The following is an 18,781-nucleotide window of genomic DNA, read 5'->3' as shown; positions in this document are numbered from 1 at the left end:
GATGACAGGACACCACAGGCTGCTCCCCCTGTATAATAATGACAGGACACCACAGCCTGCCCCCCCCTGTATAATGATGACAAGACACCACAGGCTGCTCCCCCTGTAAAATAATGACAGGACACCCCAGCCTCCTCTCCCTGTATAATAATGACAGGACACCACAGCCTGCTCTCCCTGTATAATGATAACAGGACACCACAGGCTGCTCCCCCTGTATAATAATGACAGGACACCCCAGCCTGCTCTCCCTGTATAATAATGACAGGACACCACAGCCTGCTCTCCCTGTATAATGATAACAGGACACCACAGGCTGCTCCCCCTGTATAATAATGACAGGACACCCCAGCCTGCTCTCCCTGTATAATAATGACAGGACACCACAGCCTGCTCCCCCTGTATAATAATGGCAGTACACCACAGGCAGCTCCCCCTGTATAATAATGACAGGACACCCCAGCCTGCTCTCCCTGTATAATATTGACAGGACACCACAGTCTGCTCTCCCTGTATAATGATGACAGGACACCACAGGCCGCTCCCCCTGTAAAATAATGACAGGACACCACAGGCCGCTCCCCCTGTATAATAATGACAGGACACCACAGCCTGCTCCCCCTGTACATGGTATTACCGGGTGCCCGGCGCAGCGATGTCTCCGCTCCGCTTCCCCCGTCTTAGCGTAGTCACCCGGGGGGTAGAAATTCAGAATACCACTTCAAGTTCTCTGCCTGCCCAGGGGGCGGATCCGAATTTGATGCAAAGGACCCTGGCTTCATGTGGAACGCAAAAGCCGGAAGTATAATGTTAGTGGAACGCACAATGCGGAAGTTGTTATTGTAAAGTCTTCCGGGTGAGAGAAACACAGCGTAAGTACATACATAGAGTTATCATACTACAGCTGCAGATGTTCCGCCTCGTATGTATCTATTATACATATGATACACTGCTGTGGTTGGACGGGTCTGTGTGACTCCAGTCCTGGAAGGACCTTGTGTGTCTGGTGTCAGAGTCTGCGTCTATCACCGTGACCCAGCCAGACAAATGAGCTACAAAATCTGTCTATCTAGATAGGTAGATATATAAATATATTTATATAGATATGTCAGGTGGATGCATGTTGCATTATATAGTGTCTAGCCTCCACCTTCTGTGTACACATGTATGACCATTGTCTTCTTATTCTGTACTTACAGTACATGAGAGAGTCCCATTAGTAGCAGGCAGAAGGAAACCTAATACAGAGATTTGTGCTGATGATGGAGAATCACCGGACCCGCACATCACGGGGTAAGCGGAGACTGTCACACATGGATGCACACATTGGCCCTCATCCTGATCCTTTCGCTCCCCTGCGCGTTCGCCTTCTTCCCGTACCAAGGTGACGCAAATCTGACACAGCAGAGAGTAGCAGCGCTGTAGAGCTGGGAATGGATGTTAATGCAAAACATCCATTAACCTGCAGTCAGTGTGCGAGGGGGGAGGGACGGCCGGTGGGTGGCGTTTGGTTGACTTGTAAACATGCTGATTTGCAAGTCAACCAGAATGAGGTCCATTGTCCGATAATCACATATACTGTATACAATGTTCTCAGTCACTGCGTGTCCCCTACAGATGGGCCAGTAACAGAGATACCCCAGAGAGATGTCCCCGTCCTCTGTATTCCCAGGATAGTCACATATATACAATGTCCTCAGTCACTGCGTGTCTCCTACAGATGGGCCTAGTAACAGAGATACCCCAGAGAGATGTCCCCGTCCTCTGTATTCCCAGGATAATCACATATATACAATGTCCTCAGTCACTGCGTGTCTCCTACAGATGGGCCCAGTAACACAGATACCCCAGAGAGATGTCCCAGGATAATCACATATACACCATGTCCTCAGTCACTGTGTGTCTCCTACAGATGGGCCCAGTAACAGAGATACCCCAGAGAGATGTCCCCGTCCTCTGTATTCCCAGGATAATCACATATATACAATGTCCTCAGTCACTGCGTGTCTCCTACAGATGGGCCCAGTAACACAGATACCCCAGAGAGATGTCCCCGTCCTCTGTATTCCCAGGATAATCACATATATACAATGTCCTCAGTCACTGCGTGTCTCCTACAGATGGGGCCAGTAACAGAGATACCCCAGAGAGATGTCCCCGTCCTCTGTATTCCCAGGATAATCACATATATACCATGTCCTCAGTCACTGTGTGTCTCCTACAGATGGGGCCAGTAACAGAGATACCCCAGAGAGATGTCCCCGTCCTCTGTATTCCCAGGATAATCACATATATACCATGTCCTCAGTCACTGTGTGTCTCCTACAGATGGGGCCAGTAACAGAGATACCCCAGAGAGATGTCCCGGTCCTCTGTATTCCCAGGATAATCACATATATACCATGTCCTCAGTCACTGCGTGTGTCTCCTACAGATGGTCCCAGTAACAGGAATACCCCAGAGAGATGTCCCCGTCCTCTGTATTCCCAGGATAATCACATATTTACAATGTCCTCAGTCACTGTGAGTCTCCTACAGATGGGCCCAGTAACAGAGATACCCCAGAGAGATGTCCCCGTCCTCTGTATTCCCAGGATAATCACATGTATACCATGTCCTCAGTCACTGTGTGTCTCCTACAGATGGACCCAGTAACACAGATACCCCAGAGAGATGTCCCCGTCCTCTGTATTCCCAGGATAATCACATATATGCAATGTCCTCAGTCACTGTGTGTCTCCTACAGATGGGCCCAGTAACAGAGATACCCCAGAGAGATGTCCCCGTCCTCTGTATTTCCAGGATAATCACATATATACAATGTCCTCAGTCACTGTGTGTCTCCTACAGATGGGCCCAGTAACAGAGATACCCCAGAGAGATGCCCCCGTCCTCTGTATTCCCAGGATAATCACATATATACCATGTCCTCAGTCACTGTGTGTCTCCTACAGATGGGCCCAGTAACAGGAATACCCCAGAGAGATGTCCCCGTCCTCTGTATTCCCAGGATAATCACATATATACCATGTCCTCAGTCACTGTGTGTCTCCTACAGATGGGCCCAGTAACAGGAATACCCCAGAGAGATGTCCCCGTACTCTGTATTCCCAGGATAATCACATATATACCATGTCCTCAGTCACTGCGTGTCTCCTACAGATTGGCCCAGTAACAGAGATACCCCAGAGAGATGTCCCCGTACTCTGTATTCCCAGGATAATCACATATATACCATGTCCTCAGTCACTGTGTGTCTCCTACAGATGGGCCCAGTAACAGAGATACCCCAGAGAGATGTCCCCGTCCTCTGTATTCCCAGGATAATCACATATATACATGTCCTCAGTCACTGTGTGTCTCCTACAGATGGGCCTAGTAACAGAGATACCCCAGAGAGATGTCCCTGTCCTCTGTATTCCCAGGATTATCACATGTATACCATGTCCTCAGTCACTGCGTGTCTCCTACAGATGGGCCCAGTAACAGGAATACCCCAGAGAGATGTCCCCGTCCTCTGTATTCCCAGGATAATCACATATATACCATGTCCTCAGTCACTGTGAGTCTCCTACAGATGGGCCCAGTAACAGAGATACCCCAGAGAGATGTCCCCGTCCTCTGTATTCCCAGGATAATCACATGTATACCATGTCCTCAGTCACTGTGTGTCTCCTACAGATGGGCCCAGTAACAGAGATACCCCAGAGAGATGTCCCCGTCCTCTGTATTCCCAGGATAATCACATATATACAATGTCCTCAGTCACTGTGTGTCTCCTACAGATGGGCCCAGTAACAGAGATACCCCAGAGAGATGCCCCCGTCCCCTGTATTCCCAGGATAATCACATATATACAATGTCCTCAGTCACTGTGTGTCTCCTACAGATGGGCCCAGTAACAGAGATACCCCAGAGAGATGTCCCCGCCCTCTATATTCCCAGCACTGTACAGAGGAGACTTACAGGTCCCCACAAGAGGATCAGGTAGGTGGCATTTAGGGTCTCCACAATATACCAAAGTGACTGTCCCTGTATGATCTGTATAAACCCTGTGCAGGTCATATACAGTGATATTTTACTGTCTTATCTTGCATTATTTTGGGGGTTAATTAGAGCGAAGGTCTGGTTAATACAGAAGAAGAGATGGATGTGACTGTTATTAAGGTAGAAGATATAGAGGGAGAAGAGACAGATGTGAGGGGTGACCAGCAGTGTAAGGAGGAGGAGATCCCTACAGATACCAGCACAGGTGAGTAATAATCACTTATTGCAGAGTCACATATTCTCCTTGTTCTGTCACTACAGCAGCGTCTTATCCTGCACCCTCCTCTGTCACTACAGCAGCCTCTTATCCCGCACCCTCCTCTGTCACTACAGCGGCCTCTTATCCCGCACCCTCCTCTGTCACTACAGCAGCCTCTTATCCCGCACCCTCCTCTGTCACTACAGCGGCCTCTTATCCCGCACCCTCCTCTGTCACTACAGCGGCCTCTTATCCCGCACCCTCCTCTGTCACTACAGCGGCCTCTTATCCCGCACCCTCCTCTGTCACTACAGCAGCCTCTTATCCCGCACCCTCCTCTGTCACTACAGCAGCCTCTTATCCCGCACCTTCCTCTGTCACTACAGCTGCCTCTTATCCTGCACCCCCCTCTATCACTACAGCGGCCTCTTATTCCCCACCCTCCTCTGTCACTACAACGGCCTCTTATCCCACACCCTCCTCTGTCACTACAACGGCCTCTTATCCCACACCCTCCTTTGTCACTAACCTACACTCTCCTCTGTCACTTCAACGGCCTCTTATCTTGCACCCTCCTCTGTATTCCCAGGATAATCACATATATACCATGTCCTCAGTCACTGTGTGTCTCCCACAGATGGGCCCAGTAACAGAGATACCCCAGAGAGATGTCCCTGTCCTCTGTATTCCCAGGATAATCACATATATACCATGTCCTCAGTCACTGCGTGTTTCCCACAGATGGGCCCAGTAACAGAGATACCCCAGAGAGATGTCCCTGTCCTCTGTATTCCCAGGATAATCACATATATACCATGTCCTCAGTCACTGTGTGTCTCCTACAGATGGGCCCAGTAACAGAGATACCCCAGAGAGATGTCCCTGTCCTCTGTATTCCCAGGATAATCACATATATACAATGTCCTCAGTCACTGTGTGTCTCCTACAGATGGGCCCAGTAACAGAGATACCCCAGAGAGATGTCCCTGTCCTCTGTATTCCCAGGATAATCACATATATACCATGTCCTCAGTCACTGTGTGTCTCCTACAGATGGGCCCAGTAACAGAGATACCCCAGAGAGATGTCCCTGTCCTCTGTATTCCCAGGATAATCACATATATACAATGTCCTCAGTCACTGTGTGTCTCCTACAGATGGGCCCAGTAACAGAGATACCCCAGAGAGATGTCCCCGACCTCTGTATTCCCAGGATAATCACATATATACAATGTCCTCAGTCACTGCGTGTCTCCTACAGATGGGCCCAGTAACAGGAATACCCCAGAGAGATGTCCCCGTCCTCTGTATTCCCAGCTCTGTGCAGAGGAGACTTACAGGACCTCACAGGAGGATCAGGTAGGTTTGATAAAGGATATCAATAAAATACCAAGATTCCTTGGCACTAATTGGTTAGTAGGGTAGCTCTCTATGTATGTTTTTTTTTTGTTTATTTAGGGCGAGGGTCTGACTGATATTAAGGTAAAAATTATAGAGGAAGAGGAGATGTATGAGATTGGTGACCACCAATGTAAGGAGGAGGAAATCCCTGTAGACATCAGCGCAGGTGAGTAATAGTCACTTATTACAGAGAGTCACATATTATCCTTCTTCTGTCACTTTAGCTGCCTCTTATCCTGCACCCTCCTCTGTCAGTACAGACTAATGAGGGGAATGTATCTGTCCAGTGGGGGAGTCAGGAGCCATCAGCCCCTATTATACTCCTGCTCTCCCCTCACATCATGTCACTGTGTGTTACCAGCCCAGAGATCTGACCAGTCTCCTCCCCACACTCTGGTGTATTTTATACATCAGGTGCCATCAGCCCCTATTATACTCCTGCTCTCCCCCTCACATCATGTCACTGTGTGTTACCAGCCAGAGATCTGACCAGTCTCCTCCCCACACTCTCTGGTGTATCTCATACATCAGGACCCATCAGCCCCTATTATACTCCTGCTCTCCCCCTCACATCATGTCACTGTGTTACAAGTCCAGAGATCTGACCAGTCTCCTCCCCACACTCTCTGGTGTATCTCAAACATCAGGAGCCATCAGCCCCTATTATACTCCTGCTCTCCCCCTCACATCATGTCACTATGTGTTACCAGTCCAGATATCTGACCAATCTCCTCCCCGCACTCTGGTGTATTTTATACATCAGGTGCCATCAGCCCCTATTATACTCCTGCTCTCCCCCTCACATCATGTCACTGTGTGTTACCAGCCCAGAGATCTGACCAGTCTCCTCCCTGCACTCTCTGGTGTATCTCATACATCAGGAGCCATCAGCCCCTATTATACTCCTGCTCTCCCCCTCACATCATGTCACTGTGTTACCAGCCCAGAGATCTGACCAGTCTCCTCCCCGCACTCTCTGGTGTATCTCATACATCAGGTGCCATCAGCCCCTATTATACTCCTGCTCTCCCCCCTCACATCATGTCACTGTGTGTTACCAGCCCAGAGATCTGACCAGTCTCCTCCCCGCACTCTCTGGTGTATCTCATACATCAGGAGCCATCAGCCCCTATTATACTCCTGCTCTCCTCCTCACATCATGTCACTGTGTGTGTTACCAGCCCAGAGATCTGACCAGTCTCCTCCCCACACTCTCTGGTGTATCTCCTACATCAGGACCCATCAGCCCCTATTATACTCCTGCTCTTCCCCTCACATCATGTCACTGTGTGATACCAGCCCAGAGATCTGACCAGTCTCCTTCCCACACTCTCTGGTGTATCTCCTACATCAGGAGCCATCAGCCCCTATTATACTCCTGCTCTCCCCCTCACATCATGTCACTGTGTGTTACCAGCCCAGAGATCTGACCAGTCTCCTCCCCACACTCTCTGGTGTATCTCATACATCAGCAGCCATCAGCCCCTATTATACTCCTGCTCTCCCCCTCACATCATGTCACTGTGTGTTACCAGCCCAGAGATCTGACCAGTATCCTCCCCACAATCTCTGGTGTATCTCATACATCAGGAGCCATCAGCCCCTATTATACTCCTGCTCTCCCCCTCACATCATGTCACTGTGTGTTACCAGCCCAGAGATTTGACCAGTCTCCTCCCCACACTCTCTGGTCTATCTCATACATCAGGAGCCATCAGCCCCTATTATACTCCTGCTCTCCCCTCACATCATGTCACTGTGTGTTACCAGCCCAGAGATCTGACCAGTCTCCTCCCCACACTCTCTGGTGTATCTCATACATCAGGTACCATCAGCCCCTATTATACTCCTGCTCTCCCCCTCACATCATGTCATTGTGGGTTACCAGCCCAGAGATCTGACCAATCTCCTCCCCACACTCTCTGGTCTATCTCATACATCAGGAGCCATCAGCCCCTATTATACTCCTGCTCTCCCCTCACATCATGTCACTGTGTGTTACCAGCCCAGAGATCTGACCAGTCTCCTCCCCGCACTCTCTGGTGTATCTCATACATCAGGAGCCATCAGCCCCTATTATACTCCTGCTCTCTCCCTCACATCATGTCACTGTGTGTTACCAGCCCAGAGATCTGATCAGTCTCCTCCCCGCACTCTCTGGTGTATCTCATACATCAGGAGCCATCAGCCCCTATTATACTCCTGCTCTCCCCCTCACATCATGTCACTATGTGTTACCAGCCCAGATATCTGACCAGTCTCCTCCCTGCACTCTCTGGTGTATCTCATACATCAGGAGCCATCAGCCCCTATTATACTTCTGCTCCCCCTCTCACATCATGTCACTGTGTGTTACCAGCCCAGAGATCTGACCAGTCTCCTCCCTGCACCCTCTGGTGTATCTCATACATCAGGTGCCATCAGCCCCTATTATACTCCTGCTCCCCCCCTTATATCATGTCACTGTGTTACCAGCCCAGAGATCTGACCAGTCTCCTCCCCACTCTCTCTGGTGTATCTCATACATCAGGAGCCATCAGCCCCTATTATACTCCTGCTCTCCCCCCTCACATCATGTCACTGTGTGTTACCAGCCCAGAGACCTGACCAGTCTCTTCCTCACACTCTCTGGTGTATCTCATACATCAGGAGCCATCAGCCCCTATTATACTCCTGTTATCCTTCTCACATCATGTCACTGTGTTACCAGCCCAGAGATCTGACCAGTCTCCTCCCCACACTCTCTGGTGTATCTCATACATCAGGAGCCATCAGCCCCTATTATACTCCTGTTATCCTTCTCACATCATGTCACTGTGTTAACAGCCCAGAGATCTGACCAGTCTCCTCCCCGCACTCTCTGGTGTATCTCATACATCAGGAGCCATCAGCCCCTATTATACTCTTGCTCTCCCCTCACATCATGTCACTATGTGTTACCAGCCCAGAGATCTGACCAGTCTCCTCCCTGCACCCTCTGGTGTATCTCATACATCAGGAGCCATCAGCCCCTATTATACTCCTGCTCCCGCCCTTATATCATGTCACTGTGTTACCAGCCCAGAGATCTGACCAGTCTCCCCCCCACACTCTCTGGTGTATCTCATACATCAGGAGCCATCAGCCCCTATTATACTCCTGCTCTCCCCTCACATCATGTCACTGTGTGTTACCAGCCCAGAGATCTGATCAGTCTCCTCCCCGCACTCTCTGGTGTATCTCATACATCAGGAGCCATCAGCCCCTATTATACTCCTGCTCTCCCCCTCACATCATGTCACTGTGTGTTACCAGCCCAGAGATCTGACCAGTCTCCCCCCCACACTCTCTGGTGTATCTCATACATCAGGAGCCATCAGCCCCTATTATACTCCTGCTCTCCCCCTCACATCATGTCACTATGTGTTACCAGCCCAGAGATCTGACCAGTCTCCTCCCCGCACTCTCTGGTGTATCTCATACATCAGGAGCCATCAGCCCCTATTATACTCCTGCTCTCTCCCTCACATCATGTCACTGTGTTACCAGTCCAGAGATCTGACCAGTCTTCTCCCCATACTCTCTGGTGTATCTCATACATCAGGAGCCATCAGCCCCTATTATACTCCTGCTCTCCCCTCACATCATGTCACTGTGTGTTACCAGCCCAGAGATCTGACCAGTCTCCTCCCCGCACTCTCTGGTGTATATCATACATCAGGAGCCATCAGCCCCTATTATACTCCTGCTCTCCCCCTCACATCATGTCACTGTGTGTTACCAGCCCAGAGATCTGATCAGTCTCCTCCCCGCACTCTCTGGTGTATCTCATACATCAGGAGCCATCAGCCCCTATTATACTCCTGCTCTCCCCTCACATCATGTCACTGTGTGTTACCAGCCCAGAGATCTGACCAGTCTCCTCCCCGCACTCTCTGGTGTATCTCATACATCAGGAGCCATCAGCCCCTATTATACTCCTGCTCTCTCCCTCACATCATGTCACTGTGTGTTACCAGCCCAGAGATCTGATCAGTCTCCTCCCCGCACTCTCTGGTGTATCTCATACATCAGGAGCCATCAGCCCCTATTATACTACTGCTCTCCCCCTCACATCATGTCACTGTGTGTTACCAGTACAGAGATCTGACCAGTCTCCTCCCCGCACTCTCTGGTGTATCTCATACATCAGGAGCCATCAGTCCCTATTATACTCCTGCTCTCCCCCTCACATCATGTCACTGTGTGTTACCAGCCCAGAGATCTGACCAGTCTCCTCCCTGCACTCTCTGGTGTATCTCATACATCAGGAGCCATCAGCCCCTATTATACTCCTGCTCTCCCCGTCACATCATGTCACTGTGTGTTACCAGCCCAGAGATCTGACCAGTCTCCTCCCCGCACTCTCTGGTGTATCTCATACATCAGGAGCCATCAGCCCCTATTATACTCCTGCTCTCCCCCTCACATCATGTCACTGTGTGTTACCAGCCCAGAGATCTGACCAGTCTCCTCCCCACACTCTCTGGTGTATCTCATACATCAGGAGCCATCAGCCCCTATTATACTCCTGCTCTCCCCCTCACATCATGTCACTGTGTGTTACCAGCCCAGAGATCTGACCAGTCTCCTCCCCACACTCTCTGGTGTATCTCATACATCAGGAGCCATCAGCCCCTATTATACTCCTGCTCTCCCCCTCACATCATGTCACTGTGTGTTACCAGCCCAGAGATCTGACCAGTCTCCTCCCCACACTCTCTGGTGTATCTCATACATCAGGAGCCATCAGCCCCTATTATACTCCTGCTCTCCCCTCACATCCTGTCCCTGTGTGTTACCAGCCCAGAGATCTGACCGGTCTCCTCCCCACATTCTCTGGTGTATCTCATACATCAGGAGCCATCAGCCCCTATTATACTCCTGCTCTCCCCCTCACATCATGTCACTGTGTGTTACCAGCCCAGAGATCTGACCCGTCTCCTCCCCACACTCTCTGGTGTATCTCCTACATCAGGACCCATCAGCCCCTATTATGCTCCTGCTCTCCCCCTCACATCATGTCACTGTGTGTTACCAGCCCAGAGATCTGACCAGTCTCCTCCCCACACTCTCTGGTGTATCTCATACATCAGGGACCATCAGCCCCTATTATACTCCTGCTCTCCCCTCTCATCATGTCACTGTGTGTTACCAGCCCAGAGATCTGACCAGTCTCCTCCCCACACTCTCTGGTGTATCTCATACATCAGGAGCCATCAGCCCCTATTATACTCTGTGACTCTGTGTCAGTATAAACCACTCCTTGTATAATAATGTGCTCCTCACTAGATATGTAGGATGTCTATTTTTATACATTTATTTTATTTCCAACAGATGGACATATGGGCGGGAATGTCTCGGAGGGACAACTCATTTTGTTTACTGGATTTAAAATAGAAGATGACATCATTGCACAAGGTTTCACAGGAGAAAGTCCTATGGCCCAGCCTGGTCTTTGCAGTGCAGATGCATCACCTGGTCAGTCTCACCAGGAGGAGAATTCCAGTAAACTGGACAATAGTGCGGGTCATAGAGGTGATACAGTGTTTCAGTGTTCTGAATGTGGCAAATATTTCTTATATCAGTATATCTTAGTGAGACATCAGAGAACTCACACTGGGGTAAAGCCATTTCCCTGCTGTCTCTGCAGCAGATCTTTTAAAGAGAAATCACAACTTGTTGCACATCAGAGAACTCACACGGGTGAGAAACCATTCTCCTGTTCTGAGTGTGGGAAATGTTTTAGACTGAAATCCCAGTTTGTTAGACATCAAAGAAATCACACGGGCGAGAAACTGTTTCCATGTACCGAGTGTGAGAAATGTTTTCCAGAGAAGTCGTACCTTTTGAAACATCAGAGAGTACACACCGGGGAGAAGCCCTTTTCTTGCTCTGAGTGTGGGAAATGTTTTACGCTCAAGTCAGATCTTGTTATCCATCATCGAAGTCACACTGGTGAGAAACCGTTTCAGTGCTCTGAGTGTGGGAAATGTTTTACACACAAACCGGGTCTTGTGAGACATCAGTCGGTTCACACGGGTGAGAAGCCTTTTTCGTGTTCTGGGTGTGGGAAATGTTTTGCCCGGAATTCGGGACTTGTTAGACATCAGAGAACTCACACAGGTGAGAAACCATTTCCGTGTTCTGAGTGCGGGAAATGTTTTACCCGGAAATCACATCTTGTTACACATCAGAGACTTCACTCATGACAGACACTCCACTGGGAGCATCCCCACTCTAAATATCCATTTATTATATGTATGAAATGGTCAAAGATGGTGAACATGCATACTCTGTCGGCATCAGCTATCTGATTGGATTCAGTATTGAATCCCGGCGGTCGGGATCCCGGCGTTCAGAATCCCGACGCCGGAATCCCGACAGCCGAAATGCCGACAAGGGGGGGACGTGGATCGCCCCCCCTTGCGGGCTCGCTGCGCTTGCCACGCAGTGGGCCCGGTGCCTCGCTACGCTCGGCACACTCATTTATTCTCCCTCCAGGGGTGTCGTGGACACCCCAGGAGGGAGAAAGTGTCGGCATTTCGGCGGTCGGGATTCTGAACGCCGGGATCCCGACCGACGGGATCTTAACTGCATCCCATCTAATTGCATGCCTCTTTCGCACTGCAGCGATGTGGTCTGAATCAGGCCCTTTAGACGTATACTGCCAAAGAGCTCCCGTCTCCTAGTTCTGCTCAGGTGAAGACCTGTCGAAGCGGGGTTTGTAGGTTCTGATTCTACTTCCCCTCAGACAACCCTGTCCTGTTCCATGATCCGGTGAGTGTGACACTCGTCAGAACGTACCCGACGGTCACCTGCAGCTATTGTCCTGTGTCTTGTTGTTGGTGATTGAACAGGTTTGTTTCCATATTTATTTCCATTGACTGTTTTTATAATACAAAAGAACAGATGTTTTTTTTGTGCTACAGGTGTGGCCCATGTCCGCTTAACACATGGTCACCCAGCGTGGTTGGTAACGGTTTTCCCTCAAATGACTGTTAGTAATCGTATTCCAAGTAAAGACCTGCTATAAAACCCTCTTTGCCTGGTTATTATTGTTAATTGATAATATGTGATTTATGTCTTGTTGTCTTGGGCAACCAATCAGATCCTGTCTACTATCTTCTAGAGGGTGCTAAAGAAATAAAAATGGATTCAAATTTTTTGCTGAAGCATCTGGCTTAGAATAATAGAAGAGTGCGATTTATAATTAATTGTCTCAGCATGGGTCGCACAGTTTGGTAGGCAGGTGGAGGAGGGAGCGCAGGCTCAACCCCTTAATGGCAGCATGCGATGCGTGATGTTTGCACCGAGTGGTAGAAGACAGCTGGCCGGCTTGTCGCCAGGGGATTATGGACAGACTGGAAGGAAAGCCGCGTTCAGAAGGGGCGGCAGGCGGGCTGATGTGAGGATGCGCACACTGTGTAAAAGGACGGAGAACCCAGATGTGAAGAGACAAAAGTGACGTCAACGCGTTTCGTTCCTATGGTAACCGGGAACTTTCTCAAGATCTGTTATGTCATAAACCTGAAATAAATGTCCGTTGCTGCCAATAAGTGGTCAAATCCCCCGGGGCTACTGTATAATGTCCCATTCCCAGCTGTCACCTGTCCGGTCACATCCCCCGGTGTTACTGTATAATGTCCCATTCCCAGCAGTCACCTCTCTCCGGTCACATCCCCCGGTGTTACTGTATAATGTCCCATTCCCAGCAGTCACCTCTCCGGTCACATCCCCCGGTGTAACTGTATAACGTCCCATTCCCAGCTGTCACCTGTCCTGTCACATCCCCCGGTGTTACTGTATAACGTCCCATTCCCAGCAGTCACCTCTCCAGTCACATCCCCCGGTGTTACTGTATAACGTCCCATTCCACGCAGTCACCTGTCCGGTCACATCCCCCGGTGTTACTGTATAACGTCCCATTCCCAGCAGTCACCTCTCTGGTCACATCCCCCGGTGTTACTGTATAATGTCCCATTCCCAGCAGTCACCTCTCCGGTCACATCCCCCGGTGTTACAGTATAACGTCCCATTCCCAGCAGTCACCTCTCCGGTCACATCCCCCGGTGTTACTGTATAATGTCCCATTCCCAGCAGTCACCTCTCCGGTCACATCCCCCGGTGTTACTGTATAACGTCCCATTCCCAGCAGTCACCTCTCCGGTCACATCCCCCGGTGTTACTGTATAATGTCCCATTCCCAGCAGTCACCTCTCCGGTCACATCCCCCGGTGTTACTGTATAACGTCCCATTCCCAGCAGTCACCTCTCCGGTCACATCCCCCGGTGTTACTGTATAATGCCCCATTCCCAGCAGTCACCTCTCCGGTCACATCCCCCGGTGTTACTGTATAATATCTTATATCCAGCAGTCACCTCTCCTGTCACATCCCCCAGTGTTACTGTATAACGTCCCATTCCCAGCAGTCACCTCTCCGGTCACATCCCCCGGTGTTACTGTATAATGTCCCATTCCCAGCAGTCACCTCTCCGGTCACATCCCCCGGTGTTACTGTATAATGCCCCATTCCCAGCAGTCACCTCTCCTGTCACATCCCCCGGTGTTACTGTATAATGCCCCATTCCCAGCAGTCACCTCTCCGGTCACATCCCCCGGTGTTACTGTATAATGTCCCATATCCAGCAGTCACCTCTCCTGTCACATCCCCCAGTGTTACTGTATAACGTCCCATTCCCAGCAGTCACCTCTCCGGTCACATCCCCCGGTGTTACTGTATAATGTCCCATTCCCAGCAGTCACCTCTCCTGTCACATCCCCGGTGTTACTGTATGACGTCCCATTCCCAGCAGTCACCTCTCCGGTCACATCCCCCGGTGTTACTGTATAACGCCCCATTCCACGCAGTCACCTCTCCGGTCACATCCCCCGGTGTTACTGTATAATGTCCCATTCCCAGCAGTCACCTCTCCGGTCACATCCCCCGGTGTTACTATATAATGTCCCATTCCCAGCAGTCACCTCTCCGGTCACATCCCCGGTGTTACTGTATAACATCCCATTCCCAGCAGTCACCTCTCCGGTCACATCCCCCGGTGTTACTGTATAATGCCCCATTCCACGCAGTCACCTCTCCGGTCACATCCCCCGGTGTTACTGTATAATGCCCCATTCCAAGCAGTCACCTCTCCGGTCACATTCCCCGGGGATACTGTATAATGTCCCATTCCCAGCAGTCACCTCTCTGGTCACATCCCTGATATTACAGTATAACGTCCCATTCCCAGCAGTCACCTCTCTGGTCACATCCCCCGGCGTTACTGTATAACTTCCCATTCCCAGCAGTCACCTCTCCGGTCACATCCCCCGGTGTTACTGTATAACATCCCATTCCCAGCAGTCACCTCTCCTGTCACATCCCCTGCTGTTACTGTATAACGTCCCATTCCCAGCAGTCACCTCTCCGGTCACATCCCCCGGTGTTACTGTATAACATCCCATTCCCAGCTGTCACCTCTCCGGTCACATCCCCCGGTGTTACTGTATAATGCCCCATTCCAAGCAGTCACCTCTCCGGTCACATTCCCCGGGGATACTGTATAATGTCCCATTCCCAGAAGTCACCTCTCCGGTCACATCCCCGGGGATACTGTATAATGTCCCATTCCCAGAAGTCACCTCTCCGGTCACATCCCCCGGGGTTACTGTATAATGTCCCATTCCCAGCAGTCACCTCTCCGGTCACATCTCCCAATGTTACTGTATAATGTCCCCTTCCCTGCAGTCACCTCTCCGGTCACATCCCCCGGTGTTACTGTATAATGCCACATTCCCTGGTGTTACTGTATATAACGTCCCATTCCCAGCAGTTACCTCCCCCGGGGTTACTGTATAACGTCCCATTCCCCGCAGTCACCTGTCCGGTCACATCCCCCGGTGTTACTGTATAATGTCCCATTCCCTGGTGTTACTGTTTATAACGTCCCATTCCCAGCAGTCACCTCTCCTGTCACATCCCCCGGTGTTACTGTATAATGTCCCATTCCCAGCTGTCACCTCTCCGATCACATCCCCCGGTGTTACTGTATAATGCCCCATTCCCAGCAGTCACCTCTCCGGTCACATTCCCCGGGGATACTGTATAATGTCCCATTCCCAGAAGTCACCTCTCCGGTCACATCCCCGGGGATACTGTATAATGTCCCATTCCCAGAAGTCACCTCTCCGGTCACATCCCCTGGTGTTACTGTATAATGTTCCATTCCCAGCAGTCACCTCTCCGGTCACATCCTCCGGTGTTACTGTATAATGCCCCATTTCCAGCAGTCACCTCTCCGGTCACATCCCCCGGTGTTACTCTATAATGTCCCATTCCCAGCAGTCACCTCTCCGGTCACATCCCCCGGTGTTACTGTATAACGTCCCATTCCCAGCAGTCACCTCTCCGGTCACATCCCCCGGTGTTACTGTATAACGTCCCATTCCCAGCAGTCACCTCTCCGGTCACATCCCCTGGTGTTACTGTATAATGTCCCATTCCCAGCAGTCACATCTCCTGTCCCATTCCCAGCAGCCACCTCTCAGGTCACATCCCCGGTGTGGCTGTATAATGTCCCATTCCCAGCAGTCACCTCTCTGGTCACATCCCCCAGTGTTACTGTATAATGGCCCATTCCCAGCAGTCACCTCTCCGGTCACATCCCCCGGTGTTACTGTATAACGTCCCATTCCCAGCAGCCACCTCTCCGGTCACATCCCCCGGTGTTACTGTATAATGTCCCATTCCCAGCAGTCACCTCTCCTGTCACATCCCCGGTGTTACTGTATAATGTCCCATTCCCAGCAGTCACCTCTCCGGTCACATCCTCCGGTGTTACTGTATAATGCCCCATTTCCAGCAGTCACCTCTCCGGTCACATCCCCCGGTGTTACTCTATAATGTCCCATTCCCAGCAGTCACCTCTCCGGTCACATCCCCCGGTGTTACTGTATAATATCCCATTCCCAGTAGTCACCTCTCCGGTCACATCCCCCGGTGTTACTGTATAATGTCCCATTCCCAGCAGTCACCTCTCCGGTCACATCTCCCGGTGATACTGTATAACGTCCCATTCCCAGCAGTCACCACTCCGGTCACATCCCCCGGTGTTACTGTATAACGTCCCATTCCCAGCAGTCACCTCTCCGGTCACATCCCACGGTGTTTCTGTATAACGTCCCATTCCCAGCAGTCACCTCTCCGGTCACATCCCCCGGTGTTACTGTATAACGTCCCATTCCCAGCAGTCACCTCTCCGGTCACATCCCCCGGTGTTACTGTATAACGTCCCATTCCCAGCAGTCACCTCTCCGGTCACATCCCCCGGTGTTACTGTATAACGTCCCATTCCCGGCAGTCACCTCTCCGGTCACATCCCCCGGTGTTACTGTATAACGTCCCATTCCCAGCAGTCACCTCTCCGGTCACATCCCCCGGTGTTACTGTATAATGTCCCATTCCCAGCAGTCACCTCTCCAGTCACATCCCCCGGTGTTATTGTATAACGTCCCATTCCCAGCAGTCACCTCTCCTGTCACATCCCCCGGTGTTACTGTATAATGCCCCATTCCCAGCAGTCACCTCTCCGTCACATCCCCCGGTGTTACTGTATAATGTCCCATTCCCAGCAGTCACATTCCCCTGTGTTACTGTATAACGTCCCATTCCCAGCAGTCACCTCTCCGGTCACATCCCCCGGTGTTACTGTATAATGTCCCATTCCCAGCAGTCACCTCTCCGGTCACATCCCCCGGTGTTACTGTATAATGTCCCATTCCCAGCAGTCACCTCTCTGATCACATCCCCAGTGTTACTGTATAATGCCCCATTCCCAGCAGTCACCTCTCCGGTCACATTCCCCTGTGTTACTGTATAACGTCCCATTCCCAGCAGTCACCTCTCTGATCACATCCCCGGTGTTACTGTATAATGCCCCATTCCCAGCAGTCACCTCTCCGGTCACATCCCCCGGTGTTACTGTATAACATCCCATTCCCAGCAGTCACCTCTCCTGTCACATCCCCCGGTGTTACTGTATAATGTCCCATTCCCAGCATTCACCTCTCTGGTCACATCCCCCGGTGTTACTGTATAATGTCCCATTGCCAGCAGTCACCTCTCCTGTCACATCCCCGGTGTTACTGTATAATGCCCCATTCCCAGCAGTCACCTCTCCGGTCACATTCCCCTGTGTTACTGTATAACGTCCCATTCCCAGCAGTCACCTCTCTGATCACATCCCCCCTGTAGTCGGAGGCCGGTGTATGAGGGACGTAGGGGTCGGTCGGAGGCCGGTGTATGAAGGACGTAAGGAGCAGTCGGAGGCCGGTGTCTTAGGGACATAGGGATCGGTCGGAGGCCGGTGTATGAAGGACGTAAGGAGCAGTCGGAGGCCGGTGTCTTAGGGACGTAGGGAGCAGTCGGAGGCCGGTGTATGAGGGAGATAGGGATCAGTCGGATGCTGGTGTCTGAGGGACGTAGGGAGCAGTCGGAGGCTGGTGTCTGAGGGACGTCAGGAGCAGCTGGAGGCCGGTGTCTGAGGGACATTGGGAGCAGTCGGAGGCCGGTGTCTGAGGGACGTCGGGAGCAGTCGGAGGCCGGTGTCTGAGGGACATTGGGAGCGGTCGGAGGCCGGTGTCTGAGGGACGTCGGGAGCAGTCGGAGGCCGGTGTCTGAGGGACGTCGGGAGCAGTCGGAGGCCAGTGTGTGAGGGACGTCGGGAGCAGTCGGAGGCCAGTGTGTGAGGGACGTCGGGAGCAGTCGGAGGCCGGTGTCTTAGGGACATAGGGATCGGTCGGAGGCCGGTGTATGAAGGACGTAAGGAGCAGTCGGAGGCCGGTGTCTTAGGGACGTAGGGAGCAGTCGGAGGCCGGTGTATGAGGGAGATAGGGATCAGTCGGATGCTGGTGTCTGAGGGACGTAGGGAGCAGTCGGAGGCTGGTGTCTGAGGGACGTCAGGAGCAGCTGGAGGCCGGTGTCTGAGGGACATTGGGAGCAGTCGGAGGCCGGTGTCTGAGGGACGTCGGAGGCCGGTGTCTGAGGGACATTGGGAGCGGTCGGAGGCCGGTGTCTGAGGGACGTCGGGAGCAGTCGGAGGCCGGTGTCTGAGGGA

The 18,781-nt window shown here is 51.5% G+C and overlaps 2 protein-coding genes across 2 annotated transcripts in view; one reads left to right on the top strand and one right to left on the bottom strand.

The window, feature by feature from the left end:
* LOC146010114 (uncharacterized) overlaps window positions 1-18,781 on the bottom strand; it is a 47,752-nt gene that overhangs the window by 7,061 nt on the left and 21,910 nt on the right. The gene's annotated exons all lie outside the window — the stretch shown is intronic.
* LOC146010096 (uncharacterized) lies at window positions 886-12,026 on the top strand. Its single transcript, XM_083151010.1, has 7 exons — window positions 886-1,077; window positions 1,200-1,293; window positions 3,890-3,987; window positions 4,117-4,252; window positions 5,508-5,605; window positions 5,705-5,813; window positions 11,003-12,026. Exons 2-7 carry the CDS (start codon window positions 1,260-1,262, stop codon window positions 11,875-11,877), a joined length of 1,350 nt encoding a protein of 449 aa, XP_083007136.1. The 5' UTR covers window positions 886-1,077; window positions 1,200-1,259; the 3' UTR covers window positions 11,878-12,026.

This window comes from Crinia signifera, chromosome 6 (assembly GCF_055691185.1).
Source record: "Crinia signifera chromosome 6, ASM5569118v1, whole genome shotgun sequence".
Classification (NCBI taxonomy): domain Eukaryota; kingdom Metazoa; phylum Chordata; class Amphibia; order Anura; family Myobatrachidae; genus Crinia; species Crinia signifera.
The sequence above is the reverse complement of the archived record's forward strand: the minus strand, read 5'-3'. Positions and strand labels throughout refer to the sequence as shown.